The sequence below is a fragment of the Choristoneura fumiferana genome, chromosome 13, assembly GCF_025370935.1.
Source record: "Choristoneura fumiferana chromosome 13, NRCan_CFum_1, whole genome shotgun sequence".
Classification (NCBI taxonomy): Eukaryota; Metazoa; Arthropoda; class Insecta; order Lepidoptera; family Tortricidae; genus Choristoneura; species Choristoneura fumiferana.
The window spans coordinates 4,837,940-4,863,344 of record NC_133484.1 but is presented as its reverse complement, the minus strand read 5'-3'; the positions used below and the strand labels follow the sequence as shown (position 1 = coordinate 4,863,344).

The 25,405-nt window shown below is 44.2% G+C and overlaps 1 protein-coding gene across 1 annotated transcript in view; it reads left to right on the top strand.

Annotated features, from left to right (window-relative positions):
- Window positions 1-25,405, top strand: part of mask (multiple ankyrin repeats single KH domain) — a 58,465-nt gene that overhangs the window by 17,712 nt on the left and 15,348 nt on the right. The window contains 27 exon segments of the mRNA XM_074096058.1: window positions 1,433-1,654; window positions 2,122-2,379; window positions 3,403-3,556; window positions 4,265-4,475; window positions 4,732-4,945; window positions 5,489-5,714; window positions 6,276-6,370; window positions 6,373-6,487; window positions 7,209-7,366; window positions 9,548-9,632; window positions 10,179-10,238; window positions 11,731-11,822; window positions 14,679-14,873; window positions 15,479-15,610; window positions 17,124-17,324; window positions 18,076-18,212; window positions 18,914-19,022; window positions 19,511-19,747; window positions 20,160-20,306; window positions 20,758-20,883; window positions 21,347-21,515; window positions 21,891-22,128; window positions 22,714-22,846; window positions 23,086-23,186; window positions 23,582-23,810; window positions 24,434-24,580; window positions 25,084-25,212. Coding sequence (XP_073952159.1) covers window positions 1,433-1,654; window positions 2,122-2,379; window positions 3,403-3,556; window positions 4,265-4,475; window positions 4,732-4,945; window positions 5,489-5,714; window positions 6,276-6,370; window positions 6,373-6,487; window positions 7,209-7,366; window positions 9,548-9,632; window positions 10,179-10,238; window positions 11,731-11,822; window positions 14,679-14,873; window positions 15,479-15,610; window positions 17,124-17,324; window positions 18,076-18,212; window positions 18,914-19,022; window positions 19,511-19,747; window positions 20,160-20,306; window positions 20,758-20,883; window positions 21,347-21,515; window positions 21,891-22,128; window positions 22,714-22,846; window positions 23,086-23,186; window positions 23,582-23,810; window positions 24,434-24,580; window positions 25,084-25,212 — 4,320 coding nt within the window.

The following is a 25,405-nucleotide window of genomic DNA, read 5'->3' as shown; positions in this document are numbered from 1 at the left end:
GCTGAATAAAACACAGTTTGATTATGTATTAAGTTTACTGAAAAAAACAATGAAACAAAAAGAATGAAAAAAATATTGTCCTTCAAATTTTCGTCTCTGTAGGAGTCTAGCCGTGCATCATATATCGGAGGATGCTGTCTGATCAGTTCAATCAGCGTTTCACATTCTTCGTCCGTAAAAGCATTCATTTTTAAACAAAAAACCACGTGTGCTTGGAGCGCGACACGAGACACTACTAGTCCGCGGCAGCGACCGTCTTGCTGTCTCCTGTCTCGCGTCTCCGTCGCCTGTCTCTGTCTAGCTCGCGAATTGTCGCTCATACGATGCCTACGGTCAAGTGACAGTCGCGGTCTCCGGTCGCGGTCTCGTGTCTCGGTCGCTTGTCTCTGTCGCGGCGCGAACCGCTACCTTTAGTGGACGCCGGTCGGCTGCCTCAGCGTGCTCGAGGAGCCGGCGGAACGCGGTGGCAGCTGATTCCGCCCGGTCCGCTCAATGTGAATCGTACTTTAGCGCTCACCCTGACGTATATCGGCTCGGCACCATTTGAAAGTTTTCTTGTAATATTTGTTGAAGTCAACTCTTGTTTGTGACTTCAAATATTTTGAAACTTATTTAGTCTAATTTCTGCCGTTTCTATACGAATCAATCCCAATATTCCAAACGTCTATGAATGAGTCCAAACTTCCAGCTTTTAACTTACCAAATTTCATCCAAATCGTCCAGCTGTTTTAGCGAGAAGGATTAGAACCCACATACTCACAAACTTTCGCACTTATAATTACCCTTTTAACACGGCATAGAAACAGACGCGATTAATAGAATAGGAATAAGTGGTGTAAGTAAAAAGCAGAGTGTGCAACTTATGCACAAAACCCATTTTACTCTCGACTTATTATCTATCATCGCCTGCGGCTTGGGCGGATATAAATTATCCCGGGTAAAATGACGCGTTTTATGAAATTGTATGATCTACTATTTTAAGAAAAAACTTATTTCGATTTACGTGTTGGAACCTAAATTTATGAGGCCGCCTCCTCCTGAAGCAACTGGAGGCCTATGTCCAACAGTGAATGTCTTACGGCTGATATGATCATCATCATTAGCCGGAAGACGTCAACTGCTGAACAAAGAACCCCCTTAGAACGCCACAATGAACGACTACTCGCCACTTGCATCCACACCATTTGCCTGCAACTCTCACGATGCCGTCAGTCTATCTAGATTAGAGGTTCCCAAACTGTTTTTTCTCGTAGACCACTTTCAAAGTCTTACTGTTTTCGGTAGACCCCTTGCTGCTACATTTCTACTATATTCCCAAAACTCCTAAATCCCTATTTTTTATTGACGCCAACGTGAACCTATGGAGGTTTGCCTGGAGCACTTTAGGAAGCTCTGATCGAGATGATGATGATGCATCTATAATTGTGTACAGGGCGACTGCACGCCGCTCATGGAGGCAGCGAGCGCCGGGCACGTGGACATCGTGCGACTGCTGGTGGCGCACGGCGCGGACGTGAACGCCGTGTCCGGGTCCGGCAACACGCCGCTCATGTACGCCTGCGCCGGCGGACACGAGGACGCAGTCGCCGCGCTGCTCGACAACGGCGCCAACGTCGAAGACCACAATGAGAACGGGCACACACCGCTCATGGAGGTACATTAATAGCCCATTTACACTCGCGTGCGAGTAGCAAAACAAGTGAACAAGTTTTTGCCGCTTCGTCTTACCTTTCGCTGTGTTTCCGACAGGTTAATCCAGGTTTCTGTAACATGCTGTCTCTAAAAATGGACGACAAAAATTAATACACGCGTTCAAGTCGACCTGAGGGCCTACGCCGAACTTTGAAAATCGAAGTTGGTTCGTACCGTCCCTCTCGCTCTCGTATTAAATAGTATAAGTGTCAGAGGGACCGAACGAACGACACCAACTTCGATTTTCGAATTTCGTAGTAGCCCTGCTGTATCTTACTAAATTTCAAACGGATACTAACAACAGCCATTTAAAATTGCCATGTTATAGAATGTGTTCCAAATATCAAAATCCATGCATACTGCCTAGAAACTCAGGTTGCCCAGAAACTCCAAGTGTCAAGCGATCCGCTAAAATGTTTTTTCGATCAGGCCGCATCAGCGGGCCACGTGGGCGTCGCGAAGATCCTCCTGAAGCACGGCGCCGGCATCAATACCCACTCCAACGAGTTCAAAGAGTCCGCTCTCACCCTCGCCTGCTACAAGGGCCATCTAGATATGGTCCGGTTCCTCCTAGCCGCGGGCGCGGACCGCGAACACAAGACCGACGAGATGCATACAGCGCTGATGGAAGCCAGCATGGACGGCCATGTGGAAGTCGCTAGGCTACTGCTCGACTCTGGTGCACAGGTTAGTTCAGTGAGTTTTGTTTCCATTTTTTTTTTAATTTCTATATCGTAGTCTCAGCACCTGGTAGTGTTTGCACGGTTGTTAGATGGGATGACCGAATTAGTGAAAAGCACTCTACTTGAATTCTTTTAAATATTTTAGTTGTGTGTCATAGTTTATTATCCTACTGAACTAAGATAACTGAAATATTTTTTTCGTGGCTTAAAATTTTAAGATGCATATTATCTTCGCAGCGACTGCATTTATTTTCACAATCTACCCCCTGTACCACAAAAGTTAAAAGTGCTTCAATTTAACAAAATTGTAACATGTTACTGAGAAAATCAGATCATGGAAAATTTAAAATGTAACTAGAAAATTCAAAGTCGCGAGGTCGGATTTGAAGCTACGATTCTCTGTTTGAGAGGCCACAGGTCAAACTACTAGGGGTAGTTCTACGAGCGTTTCAATCCCTATCAGTTTCCTGTCGCATATATTGAAGAAATGAGAGACGTAAGCAAGAAATTTTAATGAATGTTGCTCGTATCCCTAGACCACCATGATTTTTTTTACAAATACACGGTGAGAATCTTTTAACTTATCTTTGGTGTTAAAGTGTCCTTCTATGTAACTTGCTAACTATGTAAACAAAAGACGTAACTTTGTTTTGTCACTGTTTCTCCTTGAATTTTCACACCGCTTCATCATCATCAAACACCGTAAAATACAAAACTATAAATTACATAACTGTATCTTGGATATTTAATTAAAAGTTTAAAATGGTTTCATAAGTTAGTTAGGTTAGGTTAGGTCCTAATGACAATTTCAATATGGCGGTTTGTTTACATAGTTAGCAAGTTCCATAGAATGACAGTATACCTTGCAACGCACTGTCAAATCCAAGTGGTTCAACAATCCTGTGTGGTGACTGTACATAGACAGTATATCAACATGTTCGACCTCACCTAACTTTCCCAAACTCTTCCAAATCCAAGTACGCAGCGCTGTAAAAAGTATCACCATTCTAAACGTGATGATGTCCAGGTGAACATGCCGACGGACAGCTTCGAGTCGCCGCTGACGCTGGCGGCGTGCGGCGGACACGTCGAGCTGGCGATGCTGCTGCTGGAGCGGGGCGCCAACATCGAGGAGGTCAACGATGAGGGGTACACGCCGCTCATGGAGGCCGCCAGGGAAGGTCAGTGCCGGTTCTGGACCATTCCCTGTACTACGAAGTACAAAATTACAACTTCGTATCTTGCTGTCCCGCTGACGCTTATATAATACGAGAGCGAGAGAGGGACGGTACGATACGAACTTTGAATTTCGTGGTAGCCCCCCTGTGTCCCTGTATAGGCAAGCATTTTTTTATTTATACTGCATTTGGGCGGTTATGTGATGATTTTGTTTAAAACACGATTATCACTTATTTATCAACCAGTACTCATAGAAAATATCACTCATCTTTTAATTCTTTCGTGCCGGCTCTTCTTGTGAATCGACCTGTAACACAACTGCATATGGACGTGGTGCACTTGTACGTTAATTCTTTTCTATGTACTTTTTTTATGCAAGAACACCATGTTTCACTGTCATCCCAGGAAATATCGTACGAGTTGGGGCACATTGCCGTTGATGAATCATTTATAAATTCACAGCCGTGGGACCCCCCGCAGTGTAACAAGACTCGCGTGGTATTTTGCGAACAGTCTAACAAAATAAACTTTTACAAAGACTGGCCTTATTTCACCCAAGTGCAATTGTGATCCCAAAGTTCACGATCGTTTTCATCACTTCTTTCTGTCAAATAGAATAGGCTGCGGTAGAAAGATATATGGTGAATGCGGTCGCGAACGTCAGCGCGTCAGACAATGCGGCCTCAGGCTTGATATTTCTGTACGTCCAGGTCACGAGGAGATGGTGGCGCTCCTGCTGGGCCAGGGCGCCGCCATCAACGCGCAGACGGACGAGACGCAGGAGACGGCGCTGACGCTGGCCTGCTGCGGGGGCTTCCTTGAAGTCGCGGACTTCCTCATCAAGGCGGGCGCGGACGCGGAGCTCGGCGCCTCCACGCCCCTCATGGAGGCCAGTCAGGAGGGGCACATCGAGCTCGTGCGGTTAGTACATACTTTTATTTTGAGAAATATATTACGCTGATTCTGAAAACCGGCGTTGCGACTTGCCGGTGGCAACTATTCCGTCTTTACTTTAATTTTTCCGTGAATGTAATTTTTTTAAATCGTTCAAGACTGAATCGTTCTCATAGCAGACATTTTCATAGTTCTTAAAATGCCACCATTTTTGCCACTATCTCGCACCAGAGCGTTGTAAATGTTTGTTACAATTTGAGTTGGAGCTCGTTGTTGATTGCAGCTACCTTTTGAACGCGGGCGCGGACGTGCACGCGCAGACGCAGACGGGCGACACGGCGCTCACATACGCCTGCGAGAACGGACACACGGACGTGGCCGATCTGCTGCTGCGCGCCGGCGCAGAGCTCGAGCACGAGAGCGAGGGCGGCCGCACGCCGCTCATGAAGGCGTGCCGCGCCGGACACGTGTGCACCGTGCAGTTCCTCGTGGGCAAGGTCAGTGTGTGCTATAAACTCCGAGCTCGTTGATGCCTAAGGGTTATATCTCACCGGGACACCATGGCGGCGCAATCAGTCGTGTCTAAGCTACCAAACTGAGCACAGAGACACCAGAATCACCGCATAACAACAAGTGTACGCGTGTGAATCAAGAACGCACGGGGGAAGGGAGCGTCACTGCTGGCGCGACTGGTGGCCAAGTGACTGAGTGCGAGTGAACGCATTACTGATTAGTGGAGGTGCAACCAACGGCGGCGCTGCCAGTAATGTTGGATGCAGGTGTCCATGCGCTGCGCAACTAAGCGGACACCAGCTAACATAACATGCCCTCCATAGAGCTGTGTACATTTTGTTGGTAGCGGCGTATTTGTGCCTCCATGAGCGTTTTTGCATGGGATCAACGATTGAGATAGTTACCCTAGCTATCCTATCCCAATTTTCCATCCTGTATTTAACATCCACTTCTTATCTTTCTTCATCTTTTGTCATATACGGTAAATTAACTTTACTAGCATAATAAAAACATTTGTTTATGTTCAGGGCGCCGACGTAAACCGCATGACGGCGAACGGCGACCACACGCCGCTGTCGCTCGCGTGCGCGGGCGGGCACGCGGACGTGGTCAAGTTCCTGCTGGCGTGCGACGCCGACCCCTTCCGCAAGCTGAAAGATAACTCCACCACGCTCATCGAGGCGGCCAAGGGCGGGCACACGGCCGTCGTACAGCTGCTGCTCGATTTCCCGCACTCCGTCATGCTGCCGAGAGGTAATCATAAATGATAACCCCAATACACTACCACCACACTTGATTGAAGGTACGACGAAGTGCGCGAAGTTAACCGAAGTGCCCCTCGATATTGAAATCCTCGCCATACTTCGATCAACTCCGCGAGTACTGTATTGGTTAGTGAGGCTGGGATTTGTTATCCCGACTTTACACGGACAACGCGAGCAACTAGTAGACTTTTTTGAGAGTATGAAGCTTGAATTGATCTCCGGTCGGGATAGATATTTGTATAAATATTACGAATGTTTGTTCTCGAGTCTCGGACTTTTCATAAGTATTTAGGTATGAATAATTATCTATATTGTATGTCTGCATGTTTAGTATTCATAGTACAAGGTTTGCTTAGTTTGGGACTATGTGGGAATTGGGGTCAATTGTCCTGTTTTTTTCTATTAGCCTTTCCAGTCCCTCTGTTGGGCAAATACCTCTTTTTGTTTCTTCCACTCGTTTCTGCCAATAGCAAGCCTTTATTAGCTAGGTCAATGCCAGGGTAGGTAGCGTACTCCATTGCCTGTGTCAATTGTTATGTTTTTTATTCAGGCAACGGCGCCCCGTCGGACAGCAGCGGTCTGAGCGCGGCGCAGGCGGCGGCGCTGGGGCTGGCGCACGCGCCGGCGCCGGGCGCGGGGGCGGCGGGGGCGCGGGGGGCGCGCGCGCGCTGCTGCCGGCGCACGCGGCGCTGCCGCTGCAGCCCGACCTGCCGCCCGTGCTGCCCGCCGACCTGCCCGTGCTCGCCAAGGCCTACCTCAAAGGTACGTAACTGATAACTGGGTGGGGCTCGAAAGTACACTAATACTGTGGTTAAATCAACTTCTTGTATCTCGTTGTCATGTACAGTCAAGGTCAAACATATGTATACACGACTCTATGCACTTAACATTAAGGCAGTGTATACATATTTTTGCAACTTTGGCCGTGTCGATATCTTTGCCCTGTACACTACAACTCTTTAAAAACATGAGTTTCTAAAGGCTGATCAGGAATATAAAAAACCTGACGCGAGGGCAGCACTTCTACGTTTTATATTGCAACATTCTTTACACTTACTATACTATACCTACCAGTCATATTGACAACGGTGTCGGTGATGTTATTTAAAGGATTCTATGACAAATACTTTTATACATGTTTTTAACAAACAAGAAAAAGTTGATTGACCCATATCCGTCAACTAAAAAACTCGGCCACCACGTAAGGTGTTGTGTGTGGTCGCAGAATTAAAGTTGATTTTAGTTCATGGACATTGTCCTTGGATTTTCGTAACACACGTGATACTGCGATTGAAAAGCTTCAGAGCCCTGCCCAACTAAAGTAATGTTGCCGGAAATACGGGAACATCGACACGAGTCTTACCATATTTGTCATCACTGACGTCACCTAAAAAATTTAGTCAACCTGATGGGAATCCAGTTGTACCGTGTGTAACGAAGTTTTTTGCTAAGCAATGCGTCTCTAACATCTGAATGGTTTTAGGTTTCGACGAGGGCCGCCGCATGCCGACGTGCTACGGGGCGGGGGCGGGGGCGGGGGCGGGCGCGGCCGGCAAGCACAAGTGCGCGCGCAAACAGCGCGCCGCGCCGCCCCAGCCCGACCACCACCTGCCGCCGCCGCCGGACATACTCGACGACACGGTCAGTGCTGACACTTGCCACACGACACAATGACACACCCACTGACAGCTTCGACATAGCTCACAGACACGGCGAGAAGATAAACCGATGCTTACGTCTATGGTCCCCCGAACCAGTGGCCCTTAAGAACTGACTGTCAGTTTAAATTAGGTCTGCGAAAGATTTTAAACTTTGAACTAACAAGCATAGTAAAAGAGAACAAGTAGGTCCACTCCGACCCTTTAGGAGACTGAACTGCCTACTCCGGCGCGGACGCTTAAGGTTGTCGACGTCTATTTAAGATTAATTACCTACCGGCAAATAATTTGAGTACAAAAGTTAACTTAAAATTGTCTAATGTCTGTGTTTAGAGAAACCAGACAGATTCTATGCCGTTATATTATTATACTAAATTTAAAAATGTTATTTATAAATTCGCCGGAACGGTGATGGCGACTACTCATGTTTACCTACACATAATACTAAAACTATATTGTTTATAGGTTTCCTTGCACGAAACTATTACATTACACTTATATACCGCTAATTTACAACTATACCTAATACAAAAAATACGTAAGTACGAGTACGCGAACGTAAAAGGTGATCATCTCGCGAAGCGAGCGTAAGACGAACGAGCTAAAATCGAAACGTACGGTGCCGACGGCAGCGCAGCCCTTACTAAAGAAAACTTAATCCTCCTTAAATTATCAGTGTGTGCGTGCGGCGGGTGCGTGCGTAGCGGCGCCAACCGGCGCGTACACATTTAAGCCACGAGATGTACTTTTGTTCGTAGTGAGTCTACTTGTTTTCTTTTTACTATGCTAATAAGCGCAGGCGTGACGTCGCTCTGTCGCGACGTCACTGGCTCCTTCGAAAGCATAACCACAATCTTCAATCAACCGTAGGATTTAGTCGTCACACAAGCCTGCTCTATTTTAGCTGCTTCTACCCAGCTAGTTAACTGTAGACACCTATAAATTTAATGTCGACTAACACAACCAAGAAGATTTTTTTTAGGTTGTAATATTTTACGAAAAGATATGTCTTACCGCTTATCGAAAAAAATGTACAATGATAAGTATTAAACCACGCTACACGTGTACATTTTGTTTGCTACTATCATTATCCTTGCTCAGTGTGTTTAATTTGTTTTTGTATAGCTATGACAACACTGGGTTTTTCAGTGTCTAAAAACCTGCGCAACGCTTGTCACCTATTTAGTATCCTGTATTTGTTCCCAAAAACTAAGTTTTAGCTTTTCTCGCTGTGGTAGGAATGCTCTGACCGAGCAAATCAGCTTCAGTCTTAAATAGTGTAAAAACTAAATCATAACTTGAGCCTCGTTAACATTGATCCAGTAGCTTGGTCCAATGCTGAGATACCTAATGCTGTGATTCGTTAGTCAAGGAACAGGTTCGACGCAATTGGACAAGGAAAGCAGCTCCTGAACAAAAAACTGCTTACCCGGGCAGTAAAATAAAAAGGCACACCATCTGATCTGGGTTCTACCCAGCGGGAGTGGGCTGGATACCCGACCGGGTTTAGTATTTGATCGAAGTACTGGCTCGGTGTAAACGAGGCTTAGTGTACTGTACCTGCAATTTTTATTTTGTTTATTCTTGCTCCCCGCGGTGTAGAAAAGCCACGAGAGCCTGACTAAGTTATCCCTCCCGCCGGGCTTTACGTGGAAGGACATTAACAAGAAATTTAAATGTAAAGACAACATTGAAAATCCGTTCAATGTGAGTCGGCCCTGCAAAGTCATTCGTATGGTAGATATTTCTCGCTTAGCTGCAACAACATTTGAACTTAACTAAGTATTTATCAACATTTAAAGAAAACAAAATGAAACTGTTGGTGACAATTCTCCTAGCATGATTTTTAACAGTTTTTGTTACTTTTATGCAAATTTACATATAGATAAAATTAGTTACTAATGATTAAAAAAAAAAACCTTAGTTACAGTTTTTTGTGTTGTTCCAGCAAGCGTTCCTAAAAATAATCCTTAGTTCCCGTAGTATTTCCTTTAAAGTAGTTCGGTATATGTAGTGTAGTTATATCCTTGGGTTTATGGTCATTCACGCGATGAGCATATGCGTAGTACGAATTAGTGTAAATAGTATAGGAGAGTAAAGATGTAGAAAGCAAATTGGATATATGTCATTGTAATTATTATTATAATGTTGAAATAACTTTCAGAGGGCGGAGGCGCTCGCGAGCCAACCCCGCAACGAAACACTGCCAGAGACTGAGAGAAACCTCCTCGAATTAGCCGATTCCTATGGTCAGTATAAACGGAAAATTTCTATTTACAATACTAGACTGAAAATGTTAGGTAATTATTGTGTTCGTTTAATTATTTGCCTTACGAAATGTTAATAAAAACAAGTAAAAAAAAAACTTGACAGGAATATTGCGTTTCAAGTCGGCGGGTCCCATAGAACATGAAATGGTAATTAAATGTAATAAGTAACTAAAATACTACAACTGGGTTATGATTTAGTCTTATCTGCGTTAGAAACAGTCAAGTTAATGAATTTCGGCCTTTCGGGGCAAAGAAAAAAAATACAGGTCGTATATTTATCATATTCGAGATTTTTGATGTTAAAAGTAGGTAGTTACTTAGTTGTGGAACGTAAATAGGCCAGAAATTAGTTTGTATCTCGTCAGTTCAAAGAAAAAGATACTGGCGACTTAGCAGCCATGTTATATTACATATTATTAAATCAGTCGTCGAGCCTTCCAATGAATCACTCAAAAAAAAAAAAAAAAAACGTGATGAGTTTAGCACTCCACCGTGCAGATTGTAAACGGTTATGTTGTTGCGAAGGTCCGCCCACGCTTGCGACGTCGGCGCTGCACGCGTTGGACCTCCAATTCTGCGCGCAAGGCAAGTGTCACATCACCGACGCATATTGTTATGTTAACCCGAACGTACGAGACGAGAGTCCCGGCGATGGTTTATGTTCATTCTGACAACTGTCTCACTGCCGACTAAAGCTACGCACTATTTGGCTAACTGTCTCTTTCTCATTCGATATTTTGAAGAGGGACGCCACGCTAAAACAGGCTAACCGTATAGTGCGTTCGGAAACTACGCATTTGCGAAGCGTCGCGATACGCAGAACTGCGACTTTATCGTTTACTGACGATTAGAAAGGGTGCGATGCTGCCAATATCAAAGAATATTACTTTTTATAAGGTACAGCATCTAACGGAGAAATATAGAAAAAGAGTTTTGTTATTTTAACAATGCGCTGTCGGCAGTTGGGCAGGTGTAAGATATTGTCAAATGTCTCATTGTTTGTTTTGCTTCATAAATTATATTTGTTATTATTTTAGGATTGTTTGAAGGGAACTAATATTCGTATTTGAAGTCTTAACTGTTCCGCGTGGCGAAGGAATATTTTAACACAATAATCCCAACTAGTAAAAGAAGTGTTATTTTTTTCTTTAATTTGGAGTACTTGGTTTCAAAGAAATTAACAATACATTCTAGACAGACTAACAATGTTTTAACAACACATGTATAGTATTGGTCCAATTAACTTAAGTTCCGCTTTCTATAAGCGACTTACAAAGATATATTTTCCGTTTACCGTTTGTAATACACATCTGCCTTCTTGACAAAATAGACGGTATCTAAAAAAAAACACTTGAGTTATTTATACTATGTGATGCAGAATGTTTTCGGCTAAATAGCTCGGGTGTTTTTTTTTTCGATTGCTTTAAAAGGACAGATTTTGTAACGATTCAAAATACTACTATGGTGATGATTTTCCTAATGTTGCTCAAATGTATTGTTTGAGACCATGGTGACCCCAGATGCCGTATTATCTAACGCGCTGACGTTCAACATCGCATTCGCCATCTCTTTCTACCCTCGTCTTAGCCCCATTTAGATAATTCAAGAACTTGCATGCGAGTTGCGTTACATTGCTGACTATTAAGGGACAATGAATTCAGTTGATCAAACAAATACCGCAATGTAGTAAAACACCTTAACACCGGTGTAACGGAAAGAAGTGGTGAAAACGATTGTGATTCCAAGAGTGTTGACAATAAGGCCTCAGTTTTAACCAAAGGTGAGACAGAGGCTGAGCCTGGGAGGCTACTACGTAATTCGAAAGTCGAGATTCACATCGTACCCTCCCGCTGACGCTAGCATGATTTAATACGAGAGTGAGAGGGATGGTACGATACGAACTTCGATTTTCGAATTTCGTAGTAGCCCTTCTGCTGTCAAAACACCCCAGTTTTAAAAGCGATAATTTTATAATAAAAAAAATTACGAAGTCGTCAAGCTACCGATCGTCATTCGTCTGTCGTGTCGTTACGTCACTGGTGTGAGCTGTTATGTTGACATAAGCCGTCCTGTGCAGGTGTCACGACCATCTACCGGCCGACGACGCCGCCCTACCCGCCGCCGGAGCAGCTGTTCCCCGGGCAGCCGCTCGCGCCCAACCTCACACAGGTAAATATATCATGCTAGCCACGAGTAATGATTACTTTGATGTTTCAACCGCATTGCATACCATACCATAAACTACATCGTGAATTTTATTCATGTTGCATAAAAAACACCGGAGCCAAATTTCGTGTCTCTGATCGTAGTGATTGAATTTTGGGATTTGGAAATATATATATGCGTACGGCATACCAAATCTCATAAAAATCCGCCCGGTCATTTTAGCGTGAAAGGATAACAAACGCACATATACTCACAAATTTTCGCATTTATGATATTAATAGGATTTGTGCCCCCTTTACTATCTCGTTTGAAGCTTCTTTCAACATCAAGAGATGTCTGGCTAATTCTGTGTGTATAAAAAGAAAAAAAAATACACACTAGCAATGCTGTGAATGCAGGGAAGTTTCAGGTAGTCGATTTTTTTTGTGTTTTTCACTTGAAACTCAAAAACTCTAATTTATGTCTAATCATGTGTGTAATTTAACGTATGATTGAAACTATCTCTTATTAAATATGAGGCATTTGAATGAAGTTCAAAAATAAACTAAAATAACCATTTTAGAACATTTCCATACAAGAGCGTGCGCGCGTGAAGGCGTCTCGCAAATGCGCTAAGTTCGGTTGCAAGTTCCTTCGCATGGAGGCTTTCAGACGGCTCGGCCAGCACATAACCGAAGTAGGTGTGCTAGATGTACATGTCATTAATGTACCAATAAGACTGTGTTTCCACTTAAGATGTGCGAGGTATAATATGTTTGTTATGAACGAAATAGAACCGTTTCCTTTACCTATCCTCGCACTGTTCAGCTGTTCCCATTAGAGCTGTGCTGTGTGTGGTGTGGTAAAATAGTAGATTGTTGCACCAAGCAGAAAGTTATTTATTATTGCACCGAGTGGCGATTTGGAGCCCGAGCGTTAGCGAGGGCTTTTAAAAGCACGAGGGCAATATAAATTACTTAATGCGAGGTGCATAATCTGCTTTTCTTTCAACTATTACTGCAGGGCTACTACGAAACTCGAAGTTCGTGTCGTGCGGTCCCTCTGACACTTATACTATTTAATACGAGAGCGAGACGGACGGTACGATACGAACTTCGAGTTTCGAGTTTCGTAGTAGCCCTGTAGGAATAGTAGACGTAAAAAAACTCATGCTAAACAATTAATAGGAAAAAAATGACAGTATCACTCGATGATTCCATTTTTGTAAGTTAACATTCGCACTCTCAAAAAATGACCACGGAAAATTCGCAAGGTTCCCGTCAATTTTTTTTTAATTTCTTACTTTTTTTGGCAGAGTTAGTAGCCAGTAGCAGATATTTTTACCCGCGATGTGTCAAATTTCGGATGGGCGCCAGGTTGGCCAACCAAACAGACAAAGTTTTTTTTTAATTTACGGCTACTTACTGTTTTTGGTAGGATTGGTAGCAACAATTTTTTGTACGCAATCTCTCAAATTTCATAAGACCGTCAGGTTGACCAACCTAACACTAGACTTTTTTACACTACGCATGCTAATTTTATAGCAAAATACTGTGTTACCTCTTTGGTGGTGCAATTAAAAAAAATCTTAAACAATGCAGTAAACGATTTTCGTACATTTTTTCTGCTCTAGAGCAGAAAAGTCCCGCTTTGTGCTGGGTATTTAGTGCAGTTATGATGAAATTAAAGCATAGTTGGAAGAAAAACTAATTTGTGGTCTGGTTTTTACGAGTAGTTTTATATTCAGCATCGCTACACTTATGAAAGTTTTCTTGAATTTGTCTGTTGTGATTGATATGATATGGTTGGTACTGGTCCGTGTTGATAGCAATATGTAAATGGTGTAAATTGTATTCTTTGCCAGCCAGTTCCTTTTGTCGGAGGCATCGCATCGCAAAAGAAAATGTTTTAAGGTTATTTATTGCCACGGTAGCAGTATTTTATTATCTTTTTTTTCTTTTACACTGAGCCACGTCACTTCTTCCTTGTCTATGGTTTTAATTTTTTTTATTTTTCTGTCTGACTGGGGCAAAGGAACTGGCTCATGCATACATATTTAGCGTTTGGGCTCCACAGAAAACCAGCGTTACTGCACATAACGTGCGGCAACACATGCTGAGTGGAGACCCTTTTTGGTATCCTGTCGTGTCACCAAGTAACTTAGTTTTAGTCTTATCTATTTTATTATTGTAAGGTGGTGGTACTTATGGAGCCAAAATAAATCTTACTTTCTTTCTTTCTTAAAGAAGCGTTTTTATTGGTTCATGAAAAATATTCGTCGCACATCTCTGGTAGAAACGCAGCCTAAACGTGTTCAGACTAAGCGAGGAGTAACGGTATTGTGGAAGTTTGGTTTGGCTTACGTCTCGTTTGGTCTGTACACGTAATAAAAGAAGCAATAGTAGGATAGTCGAATCACGTTGATGAATACTAGTAACGAAGTAGTTGCGTGGAAAATCATTACTCATTAGGTTAGTATGTTTTTTTTTGACTCCGGTAGTTACATCAACTAACTTGAATAATTAGTTGAACATAGCTGAGTAGTTCAGACAAAGCAGTGTAGCCATCAATTTATCACAAGATTTTGTTTAGATTGCTGCGGTATTGCAAAATGACGAAGTAGTTTTTCACAATTACAAATATCGTAAAATACGTGGTTGTTTTTGATCTCGTATTCCCGTTAAAAATATACCTTATGGAGTTTCTTGCCGGATTCTTCTCAACAGAGGCTTTTTCGAACCGGTGATTGATTTTCTTGTCATTCATAAGTGCTTGTTATAGCCTAAATTGAATACAAATATTTTGACGTTGACTTTGAACTATTGGTTCCCAACCGCAAATTACTGTTGCCACATTTTTCACACCTTTTATCACTTGTAGCAGCAACAACTGCAGGAATTGCAACAACAGCAATTCCAGCAGTTGGCGGCACAACAACAACAAGAGCAGCAGCAGCAACAACAACAACAGACGCAACAAAAGAAACAACCCCAACAATCACAACCGCAAACGCCCCAACAGCAACCGCTGCAGTATTCACAGGAGCTGCAGAGGCCTGAGGGATATGCGCCGCAGGTAATGTCCAAGTGTTAGCAAACAAACAAAAAAAAAAACCTTATGAGTTCCCAAAAATTATATCGGTCTTCATTAATGTTGTGATAGAAATAACTGTGCCAAATTTCATGAGCTTAAAATTAGTAGTTGAGATTTCACGATTTTATCGCCATCCCGTGCCAATATCGAAATTGAATAGTGCCACATTTCGTGAGTCTAAAGTCAACTGTTGAGTTTCCAGATTTTATCCCGATCTTGTGCTAATATCGGGGTAAAAAGTATCCTGTGTCTTATTCCAGACTTTCAGCTATCTACATACCAAATTTCGTTCAAATCCGTCCAGCCGTTTTAGCCATAAGGAGTAACAAACATACACACGCAAACACTCGCACTTATAATAATTATTAACAGAATTTATCTATTGAATCGGGCGTTACTTTACGGAGGTCCATATCAATGAACTATGTATGTACATACACTACTTTGCTCACCCGCCACCTTATGTTCCTCCACCTCCACACTGTAAGAACACACGAATTGCACAAACCCAACTATGACCACCGACGCGTTTCGAGCTCAAGCCGAGTTCATCCTCAGAGCATGCCTCTGATTGTTGATTTATCCAGGGCGTGGAGGAGACGGGCGCGTGCGGCGCGGTGGAGGCGCGCGAGCTGGGAGCCGTGCTCGCGTACCTCCAGCGCGAAGTGCCTTCGCTCGTGGCGCTGCCCCCCAACGAACTACGCTCCCTAGTCTTGCAGGTGACAACCGATGTACTATACACTATTAGCGTAGACTACAGGTTAAGGAGAACATACGCATATATACATGTATGCAAAAGTGTCCATCGGAAGGTGTTAAATAGTCAAAGGAAACGCCAAAAGCCAAATATCATTGGTAAACTTTTGATTATTCATTGAAAATATATGTTCGCGCAACACTTCAGAAGGGGAGCATCTATCTGGTTATTTTTGTTTGTGATTTCCAAGAGAAGGTTTGTATGCAAGTAAAAAAACGCATGATAATCTCCATACACAAAGACAGATTTAGCGTCATTTTTTCATTTCATTAGTGTAGTACAGTTTGATTAATTCGAGTTAACACTTGACAGATGGGCGTGCCTTCAGTCAATTTTCAACTTTGACGTCATACAAATAAAGCCATTTTTAGTATACCGCTACCCACGTTTACAGATTATGTAAAAACTATTTTATTTGTATGACCTCAAAGTTGAAAATTGACTGAAGGCACGCCCATCTGTCAAGTGTTAACTCCAATGAATCGTACTATATAACCCTTGCGAAGCATGAGCGGGCGGCCAGTAGCAAATAAAGTAATTAATAGTAATTAATGATAAAAGAACGCCTATTTTTAAAAACTATAATAATATGTAAAGTATAATAAACAATTAAAACTAATGCGAAATTTATAACGGCTATATTAATTTCATACTTGCTACTCTAGCCCACTCTGGATTTGGAACTGTTTTTTCAAGCTTACGGCTAGACACTTTTGCAACTGTTCTCCCTAACCTCTACTCTCCGTACAATAAGACTAAGCCACAGTGACAGGGGTCGCAAGCCAGTGGTCTAATAGGTACGTAATTGTGACATAAAAAAAAATGTTGGCTATGATGCACCATCTAAGAGTAGAGTTGGTGTTGTTTTAACAGATAAAAAAAGTTTATCTTTAAAAAGGTGATTAGAGAAGTAAATTTCAATCACACATTGAAATAAGATTAACTTACCCTAAAATTACAACAATGAAGTTGACGGTGCGACTGCTACCGTTCAGTGGACCCAATTCTTGCAAAGAACATCAATGTATTTTTTTTTCTCTAGCGCAATATGTGATCAGCCATTTGTGCAGGCACTAGTTCAAGGCTCGGTCTCTTTTTGAAAGACAAGGGCCGCCTCGGGGCAAATTAAGATAGAGACAGGCCCCACTTATATTAAAAACAGACAAAAGGCCACGTGCTGCCGACCCCTGCATTAGTTTCAATCTGCTATTTAGTACAAATTATTTGCCACTGTTTTGCGCGTATTTTTGACATCACCTCGTAACATCTATCATCATTAAGAGAGGTGTTCGACGGACGGCCAGTAGCGGGCGGCTAGTACTGGCGCGAGAAGATATTGTGAATTCTTTCTCGAGCGAGTGGTAGCCTCTAGCTGGAAGCCGCGGTCGAACGCCCCAAGTCACCCGATCGTCAAACTCCCACACGGTAGAACGATGTCGCGTGATATTCTCTGAGTGATGCGTGGACGGTCGCAGGTGATGCAACAGAAGTCTCACGAGATATTCTCGACGAAGTGCGCGGAGGCGGAGGCGGAGGCGGAGGCGTGCGCGGAGGCGGACGCGGACGCGGAGGAGGGCTCGGAGCGGCAGGCGCGGCAGCTGCTCGCGGAGGCCGAGGAGGCGCTCGGGGCGCACTGGGCGCGTCGCGACCACCACCACCACCACGGGGACCAGGCGGTCAGTACACACCATATCATAGGCTATAGACACAATAGCTTAAAGTCGAAGTTTTCAAACACGACTTCTAAGTTAACTACGTATAAGGTTCATTACTCTTATTCCATCTGTCGTTCAAATGCCTGTGAAAGGATTAAAGAAAATTAATCCTGGAAACCGGGAATCGAACCCGGGTCTTAGCCAGTCCGCACACAGCGGTTTTTATCCGCGTTTCTGTAAATGGAACTATGGTATTCGAATGCCTCACGTGTAAGAACAAGTGAATAAGAATTCACACTAATTTTAAAATTATTATGAATGGTAAAGTTTTAGAGATGAGGCTCCGAATTTATTTTGACATTGCGACTTTTTTTTTATCTGTCATCTCCCAGGATAACAGGATCAAAGGAATTTGGGCACAAATTTGTGCCTCTGGGAGAGGACAGGTTAACAACGCCCTTGTAAAACAATATCTTCGTGTAGCTCCAGCTAATATCGCTGCGGCTCTGGCTGACGCTTACAGGAGGGGATTATTCGCAATAGTTCCTTTGGCTGTACAAAATAGGTGAATTATTAGTTTGAAATGACACGTTTGATGCACATCAATTTTGCATCAGACAATAATAATCTTATTACCAATCATTGTCTTACGCGGTGAGCGCAGCGACAAGCGCGTGTTTGTGATTGAGTAATCCGACCGAGGGGCCATACAACCTTCGGGGCGTCGCAAGACAGTTGAGCCCCCGTTGGCAAGTGATATGTTTGTGTGCAGGTCACCAATGGGTGCCAGTACCGCGTGCGAGGCATCTCCCCCATGGACCCGACGCTGGAGCACGAGCCGGCCGACGCGCCGCAGTTCGCCGCGCCGCCCATGCCCGCGCCCGCGCCGCCCCCCACCGACGAATACAGGTCACTATTTTAACATTGAACTACCGTCACTACCTTGATTTTAGAGAAGCTCGATATTTCGACACAGGTGCATGCGCCATGATCACGAGACGACTGGAGAATAGATCGCAATTTAGATCATAAAATCTTCACTCATAGTGAAATGAAACGGATACTCAAGTAAAGACGACTCGTTCCAATTCGTGAGTTATCCATTTTATTTGACTATCAGAGGCCTTTAACTCAATCCTAATCACAATCGTTTTCATCACTTGTTTCTGTCACACTATGTATTATTGAGATGAAGAAAGAGATGGTGAATGCGATCTCTAGCGCCCGGGTGTTAGACAATACGTGCACCGGTCACCATTGCGCTGCTACAAACTTGTCGATGGTGAACTCGGTGTCGAGCGCCCGCGCGTTAGACGATTCAGTTTCTAGACCTCATTATTAATGCCATCCATCATGGCTAGAAGAACTATAAACTACAACAATTAAGTCACGCTGTAAATACAAGTGGAATATTTGTTAGTAGTTACCAAATTTTTTAATGAGTCCCTTATCACCTATGTAGTCAGTTCAAGCTACAATTTGCAAAAATAATTTCCAATAGAAATATTAACAAGGCACTAAAATGTTTTCTTTTTGAATCAGAATTGGATTTCTTTTTGGTGATCATCTATCTCTTTTCGGTGGTGTAATGTTATATATGATGTATGCAGGGCGGGTCAGTTCGCGCCTCCGCACACGAGCGCGGCGGCGGCGGCGCCCGCGCAGCCCCCCACGAAACGCGACCACCACCATAACGCCCCTGCTGCTGTCAAGAAAAAGGTGACATTTGTTTGTTGACAAACTTTTGCTAGACGAATATAAGTTTTAAGACTTCTTTGGGTGCCGCAAACGCACATGTGCGTTTAAGTGCGTAACTATGACTGAAGTTCTGGGCTAAAGTAAATAAACGTTACTTATCGTACTATCCCGCTAATAATATGGATGCGAGAATTTGAGAGTACGTGTTTGTTACTTCGTCAAGCTGAAATGGCTGAACGGATTTTGATGACATTTCGCATGAAAGTTACCTGCCCCCGTACCATATAAGTAACGAGTCTTACAAATCGACATAATTGTTACTTTCTCTTAAAATGTGTCAAATATGTAGAATTGTAGCACTTGCAACGTTTTTGATATAGGGTTCTGGTCTTCAGAGATAACATATAGGCAACTTTTTATCCAGGTATTCACACGGAATCGAGATCAACCGCTAGGATTAGAGACGAAATTTGTCGAGTGAATTCCGTTAATATATATGTTGGTGGCAGGGTCGTTACTTGGGCGGTCGCGTGTCGCGCGGCGGCGGCGGCGGCGGCGGCGGCGAGGCGTTCGGCACGGCGACGCCGCCGGCGCCCGCGCCCGCCGCGTACTCCGCGATGGACGTGGACGGCGAGACCGACTCCAACCACGACACCGCGCTCACGCTCGCCTGCGCCGGCGGCCACGAGGACCTCGTCGAGCTGCTGCTCAGTCGCGGCGCTGACATCGAGCATCGCGACAAAAAGGTAGACCACTGCACACGACCACTGACTACTTCAGGGCGCCGCCGAAAGTTACAGACATTTTAGAGGAGACAGAATTATAACATAAATACATTTTGTTTTATCATACACAATTTTTTTGTATATTATTAATTTTGAGGAAACGTCGACAGGCCGTATTAGGTCCCTTCGCGGGAGTTACTAATTTCTCAACTCGACTGACTATTTATTAAAAGGACAATAAAAATATATAATTCATTGAAAATTTGTCTGATTTTCAGAGCTGACGTAGTGTTTTTTTTTTTATTACAATTGTTTTTTAGTAATATTAGATAATTGTACCCAATTGTCCGCCATCACGCGCCATTGTGCTCCTTGAGCCATTAGCGCCTCTACTCTAGCACTAAAACGACTACAACTGACCATTTTCCCGTAGGGCTTCACCCCCCTAATCCTGGCGGCGACGGCGGGCCACGAGAAAATCGTGGAAATACTCCTAAACCACGGCGCGGACATCGAAGCGCAGTCTGAGCGCACGAAGGATACGCCACTGTCCCTGGCGTGCTCCGGCGGCCGATACGAGGTAACACTACAACACATTTTCATTTTTAATACACCCTTTATGTCGACGTTACTTTTGTTTGTCCACGTACGAAATTTCACGGTGATCTTGGAATTAGTGTAAAATTTCTTCTTAGATTTAATTCGATCACTGCTTAGTGAAGCTAATATAGACAGGATGAAACTTTGAACGTGATACAAAAATAGTGTCAAGCGCAGCTAATGCTGGACAACATTGACACAACATTTGTTGAAATTAATCTGATAAAGTTGCAGTTTCCATACATTGTTGAAATTAAACCACGAACTCAACTGTATAACGGTCTTAAAAACTAGCGGTTGCTTGAACTAGAAACTAATAGCACGTAAGCAACAATAATATGTCCATTAATATGGTATCGTACAAATGCTTCCCCTACATTCGACCCAGCTTCGTTCGTAGTTAGGGTCACTAACTTACCGCAATCTCTTAGGTGGTGGAGCTGATCCTAAGTCGCGGCGCGAACAAGGAACACCGAAACGTTTCCGACTACACGCCGCTCTCGCTCGCCGCGTCCGGTGGATACGTCAATATCATCCGGCTGCTATTACACCACCAGGTACGTAATGAGTAATTTTTTGATCCCCAATGAACCGCGAACTATTCTGCTGGATGCTGAATATTTAGATGATGAATTACTCCCTTACTAGGATCACATCATCAATGAACACAAATTCGTATGCGGCATAGAGCCTTAAAGTATGACTAAACTCAGAGTCGCTTGCACGATCTAGAGTTAAAAATCTCTTTCTCAAGCGATACTTTGAAGATAGTGTGCCGTCCACTAAAACTCACGGCTAACCGCATATTGCGTACGTAGTACGTAGCCTTTATATTGCGCACGACTACCAAAGGTGTTCCTGCGGGGCTATTACGAAAATCGAAGTTCGTATCGTACCGTCCCTCTCACTCTCGTATTAGATAATATAAGCGTTAGCGGGACGGTAAGATGCGAAGTTGGAATTTTGCACTTCGTAGTATAAGGGCTGAACTTGCGTGGTGACCTGTCGTGTTGTTTCCAGGCGGAGATAAACTCCCGCACGGGCTCGAAGCTTGGTATCTCCCCTCTGATGCTGGCGGCGATGAACGGGCACACGGCGGCGGTGCGGCTGCTGCTCGACTGCGGCTCCGACATCAACGCGCAGATAGAGACCAACCGGAACACCGCCCTCACGCTCGCCTGCTTCCAAGGTGCGTCGACACCGCCATAACCTAAACTGATAACGAGGCGGTATGGTCCCGGATCTTGGCCTGTCCGAACGGCCCAATTAAGAAAAGATAATGTATCGTGCGTGTGCATATGGCTCAACTAGTTTGGTTCTACGTGTGAGCGTTTGGTTTTGCACTGCTGATGCGCGTCGCGCGAGGTCGATCAACAGTAGCGTCACTAATTCTCTTTTAAGTTTTTTTACTCCTCATCCATAAGATAGCACATTTACAAGATAAAGACAGTGACACGAGACTAGAGGCGTCTGTCATATTGACAGTCTTTTCCAACGTTCATTGACCAATAAAGTGCTGCCTCTGAACCAATTAAAACCTTCCAAGTTATCCATTTGTTAACAGGCCGACACGAAGTCGTAAGCCTGCTCCTCGACCGCAAAGCGAACGTGGAGCACCGAGCTAAGACCGGACTGACGCCTCTCATGGAGGCGGCGAGCGGCGGCTACGTGGAGGTCGGTCGGGTGCTGCTGGACAAGGGCGCGGACGTGAACGCGCCGCCCGTGCCCTCCTCGAGGGACACCGCGCTCACCATCGCAGCGGACAAGGGACACACCAAGTTCGTCGAGCTGCTGTTGCAGAGGTCAGTCTCGCTCACAAGACAATTGCATATTGGGTTGATGCTTTTAATGGAGGCCGGACGAGTGTTGCTCCTCAAAGGTGTGGATGTGAAAGCATCGCCCGTGCCCCCTTCGTAGATAACCACGGTCAGCATTGCCTCGGACAAATGACTCGCCAAAGGACCATGGGCAGAAACCCCCACCCTCCAACAGAAACGAAACATGTCTCATTTAATAGATCTTGGCAACCTGATGATTTTTTTCTATGACGAGGATCGCCCTATGTATAAGGGTTTTACTTTTTAAGGCCAGTTCAGTTGCGGTGTAGTTGTAGACATAGCTTTTACCCCTACCTTTATAGTTTTCAAATACTGTAAATCCAGACCCTTGCTGTAGCTTCACGCGCTTGAATCGTTAAATCGTTTAATTTAAATTCCGTAAAATTATTCTCAAAAAATTACATTGTATCGTGGTCTTTGTTTGACGTTTTATGAAGAACGCCTTTGCAACATTTCTCCTATTCTCAAAAGAATAAGTATGCCAGTCTGCGCTACATGCCTCGCGCACTGCAAAGCTTGTGATTGAACCAATGAAATTTGTTTCGGCAGACGAGCGGCGGTAGAGGTTAAGAACAAGAAAGGCAACTCCCCCCTCTGGTTGGCGGCCAACGGCGGCCACCTGGCTGTAGTAGAGATGCTCTACGCAGCCGGCGCAGACATCGACTCTCAAGACAACAGAAAGGTAAGTCTGCATACAACACGCGTCCGCGGGAACTTTACAATTCTCCGGAATAAAATGTCTTTCTCAGCTGTCTTTAGCTGGTAAAGTTACCGCGACGTCCTGGTTAAATCGGGTCCTTATGCCATATTCCAATTTAAAAACTAGAGTTTTACAGCTAAAATAGATGGCCAACCAAATGTCGCATGACGCGGCAAAGCCTATCGTTCTAACATTTCATGTTTATTTTTGTCGCGTTTCAGGTGTCATGTCTGATGGCCGCCTTTCGGAAGGGGCACACGAAAGTGGTCAAATGGATGGTCGGTGTCGTCACGCAGTTCCCCTCTGACCAGGAAATGACTAGGTACGTCCTGCTGAAGTATGTTTTACTTTGTGAATGAACCTAACTCTGTCAACTTTGATATTCGCGTGGCACAGTAAGCTTTTTACCCGTCTCTTAAATATTTGCAACACGAGGAACTGACCATTGACCAAATCTGATACTGAAATACATCGTTACCACACTGTGCTAACACGCCATTAAGAAATATATAAGAGAGTTGCTTTTATTTTGTTTTGTTAAAAATTACTTTCTGCCAAGTTTCTTGCAGCGCATTCTTCTTGGCAATTATGGTCTTTCCGATAACGCTGATAGTTTAAAAAAGTGACATGTAGAAAAGCCCTTTGCGGCCTACTTGGTGAATTTAATTTTGATTCGAGTCATGGACCTCGACAATCAATCGACCCTGACATTTCCAGGTACATATGCACAATCTCAGACAAGGAGCTCCTAGAGAAATGCCAAGAGTGCGTGCGGGCGATCCGGGCGGCTAAAGAGACGCAGGCGGCGCGCGCCAACCAAAACGCGACCATACTGCTGGAGGAGCTGGACGCGGAGCGCTGCCGCGAGGAGTCGCGCCGGCAGGCCGCCGCGCGCCGTCGCGAGCGGAAGAAGAAAAAGAAGATGGAGAAAAAGGTCACCATCATGGTACGGAGACGGACTTGATACTTTTTTTTTATAGCATAGTCGGCAAATGAGCTCGCGGCTCATGGCAAGCACTTTCCGTCCCCATGGACATTTGTGGCTCCATGGGAGTCTGGGCGTGCATTAAGGATAGGCAGCGCTAGTGCTGCCTACCCTGCTGCCATGAGCTGGCGCGCTGCTGCAGACGCAAACTAGCTGGCCGACCCTAGAATTGACCTACTGCACGCAAATGATGTGAGACATTGGTGCGTTACCGACTATTTATTAGCTTATCCTGTAGTGTAGAAGAACGAAGTGAGCCAGCTTTTAATGCCATGGAAATTTCTAATAATCCATATTGCGCATTTATGATATTGGAGCTTGTATCTGCACATATTATTAGTCCATGGATCCAATTTAATGTTTAATAACATGGTAAAAACATGGCCCTTTCGATGGTTTCGCTGATGTCAAGATTGAACAAGAAACTGTTTATTTTTATTCAGCCGTTATTCGGAAGAAAAAAAATATCGATGTGGTATGTTAGGCTTGATATCAAATCAATAATAAAAAAACACTGTTTAAATTTAGAAAAACTAAGAATAGTTGGCGTAATTTTACTTGACGCTATACCGTTTGTACCACAGGAGGAGCGACGCAAACTCCAGGCGGAAAATGACAAGAACTCCCTCTACTCAGAAAAGGGTCTCGGCGAATGTTCGGAGGGCGGCGAGCCCGACGACGAGCCCCAGGCCAAGGAAGAAGGCGACTCCGGCATCGACGCCAACTCTCAGGTACTATAAGATGACGCTTCCACTGATGGTATATTTATCAAAGACCTTTGATCTAGCTGGCCAAATAGCTAGATTCCTAAAAATACGTAATTTGTCTCGTCAGTTCAGCAGCGTCAAGATGGCTGCTTGCAAGAATGATGTTGGTCTTGGAAGTTGATTTCTTAATCTCATTTAGTAGCCAGTCGTGGCAGTGGTACAAATAAAAGAAAGTGGAGTGAATGAAAATAAAAGAAACAGTTTTTTTCGAAATTAAAGAGGATTTCTTTTCCAGCGATAAAAATATTTTCAGCTTTGTCGCTATATGTCACGTGACCAGATTTGACGCTGGAAACGAGCGACGATCGGCTGCATGTGGCCGTACCTTAACTGACGAACTAATGATTTCTGTTACGTAGGAATCTACCCAATTGAACGTGTATTGCGCGTAATGTTGCTGATCGAAACGTTTTCTAGTGTATCCAGATGAATGATCTTCCTTCTAATTGTATTGTGTTTGTGTGCAGGGCTCCTGTTCTTCCTCGGACGTGAAGGCGCCACCCGCGCCCAGCGCCAAGAGCAAGAAAAAGAGGAAAGACGAGAAGGCCCCTCCACCCCCCGCGCCGCCGGCGCCGCCCGCCAAGCATCCTGAAAAAGTTAGTCTTGCGATTTGTGCTTCGTGTTTTAGATACCCTGTTGTTGTTGACTAAGTATCACTAAAAGTGTCGAAAATGTTAAAAACAATTCCACGCCGGCAAGCGTTGGTGCAGTGTGGACGGTTACAGTGAAATTCTATTCCACTTTACGCTTGACTTGACCTCAGACGGACCGGAAGACGCAGCGTGTGTA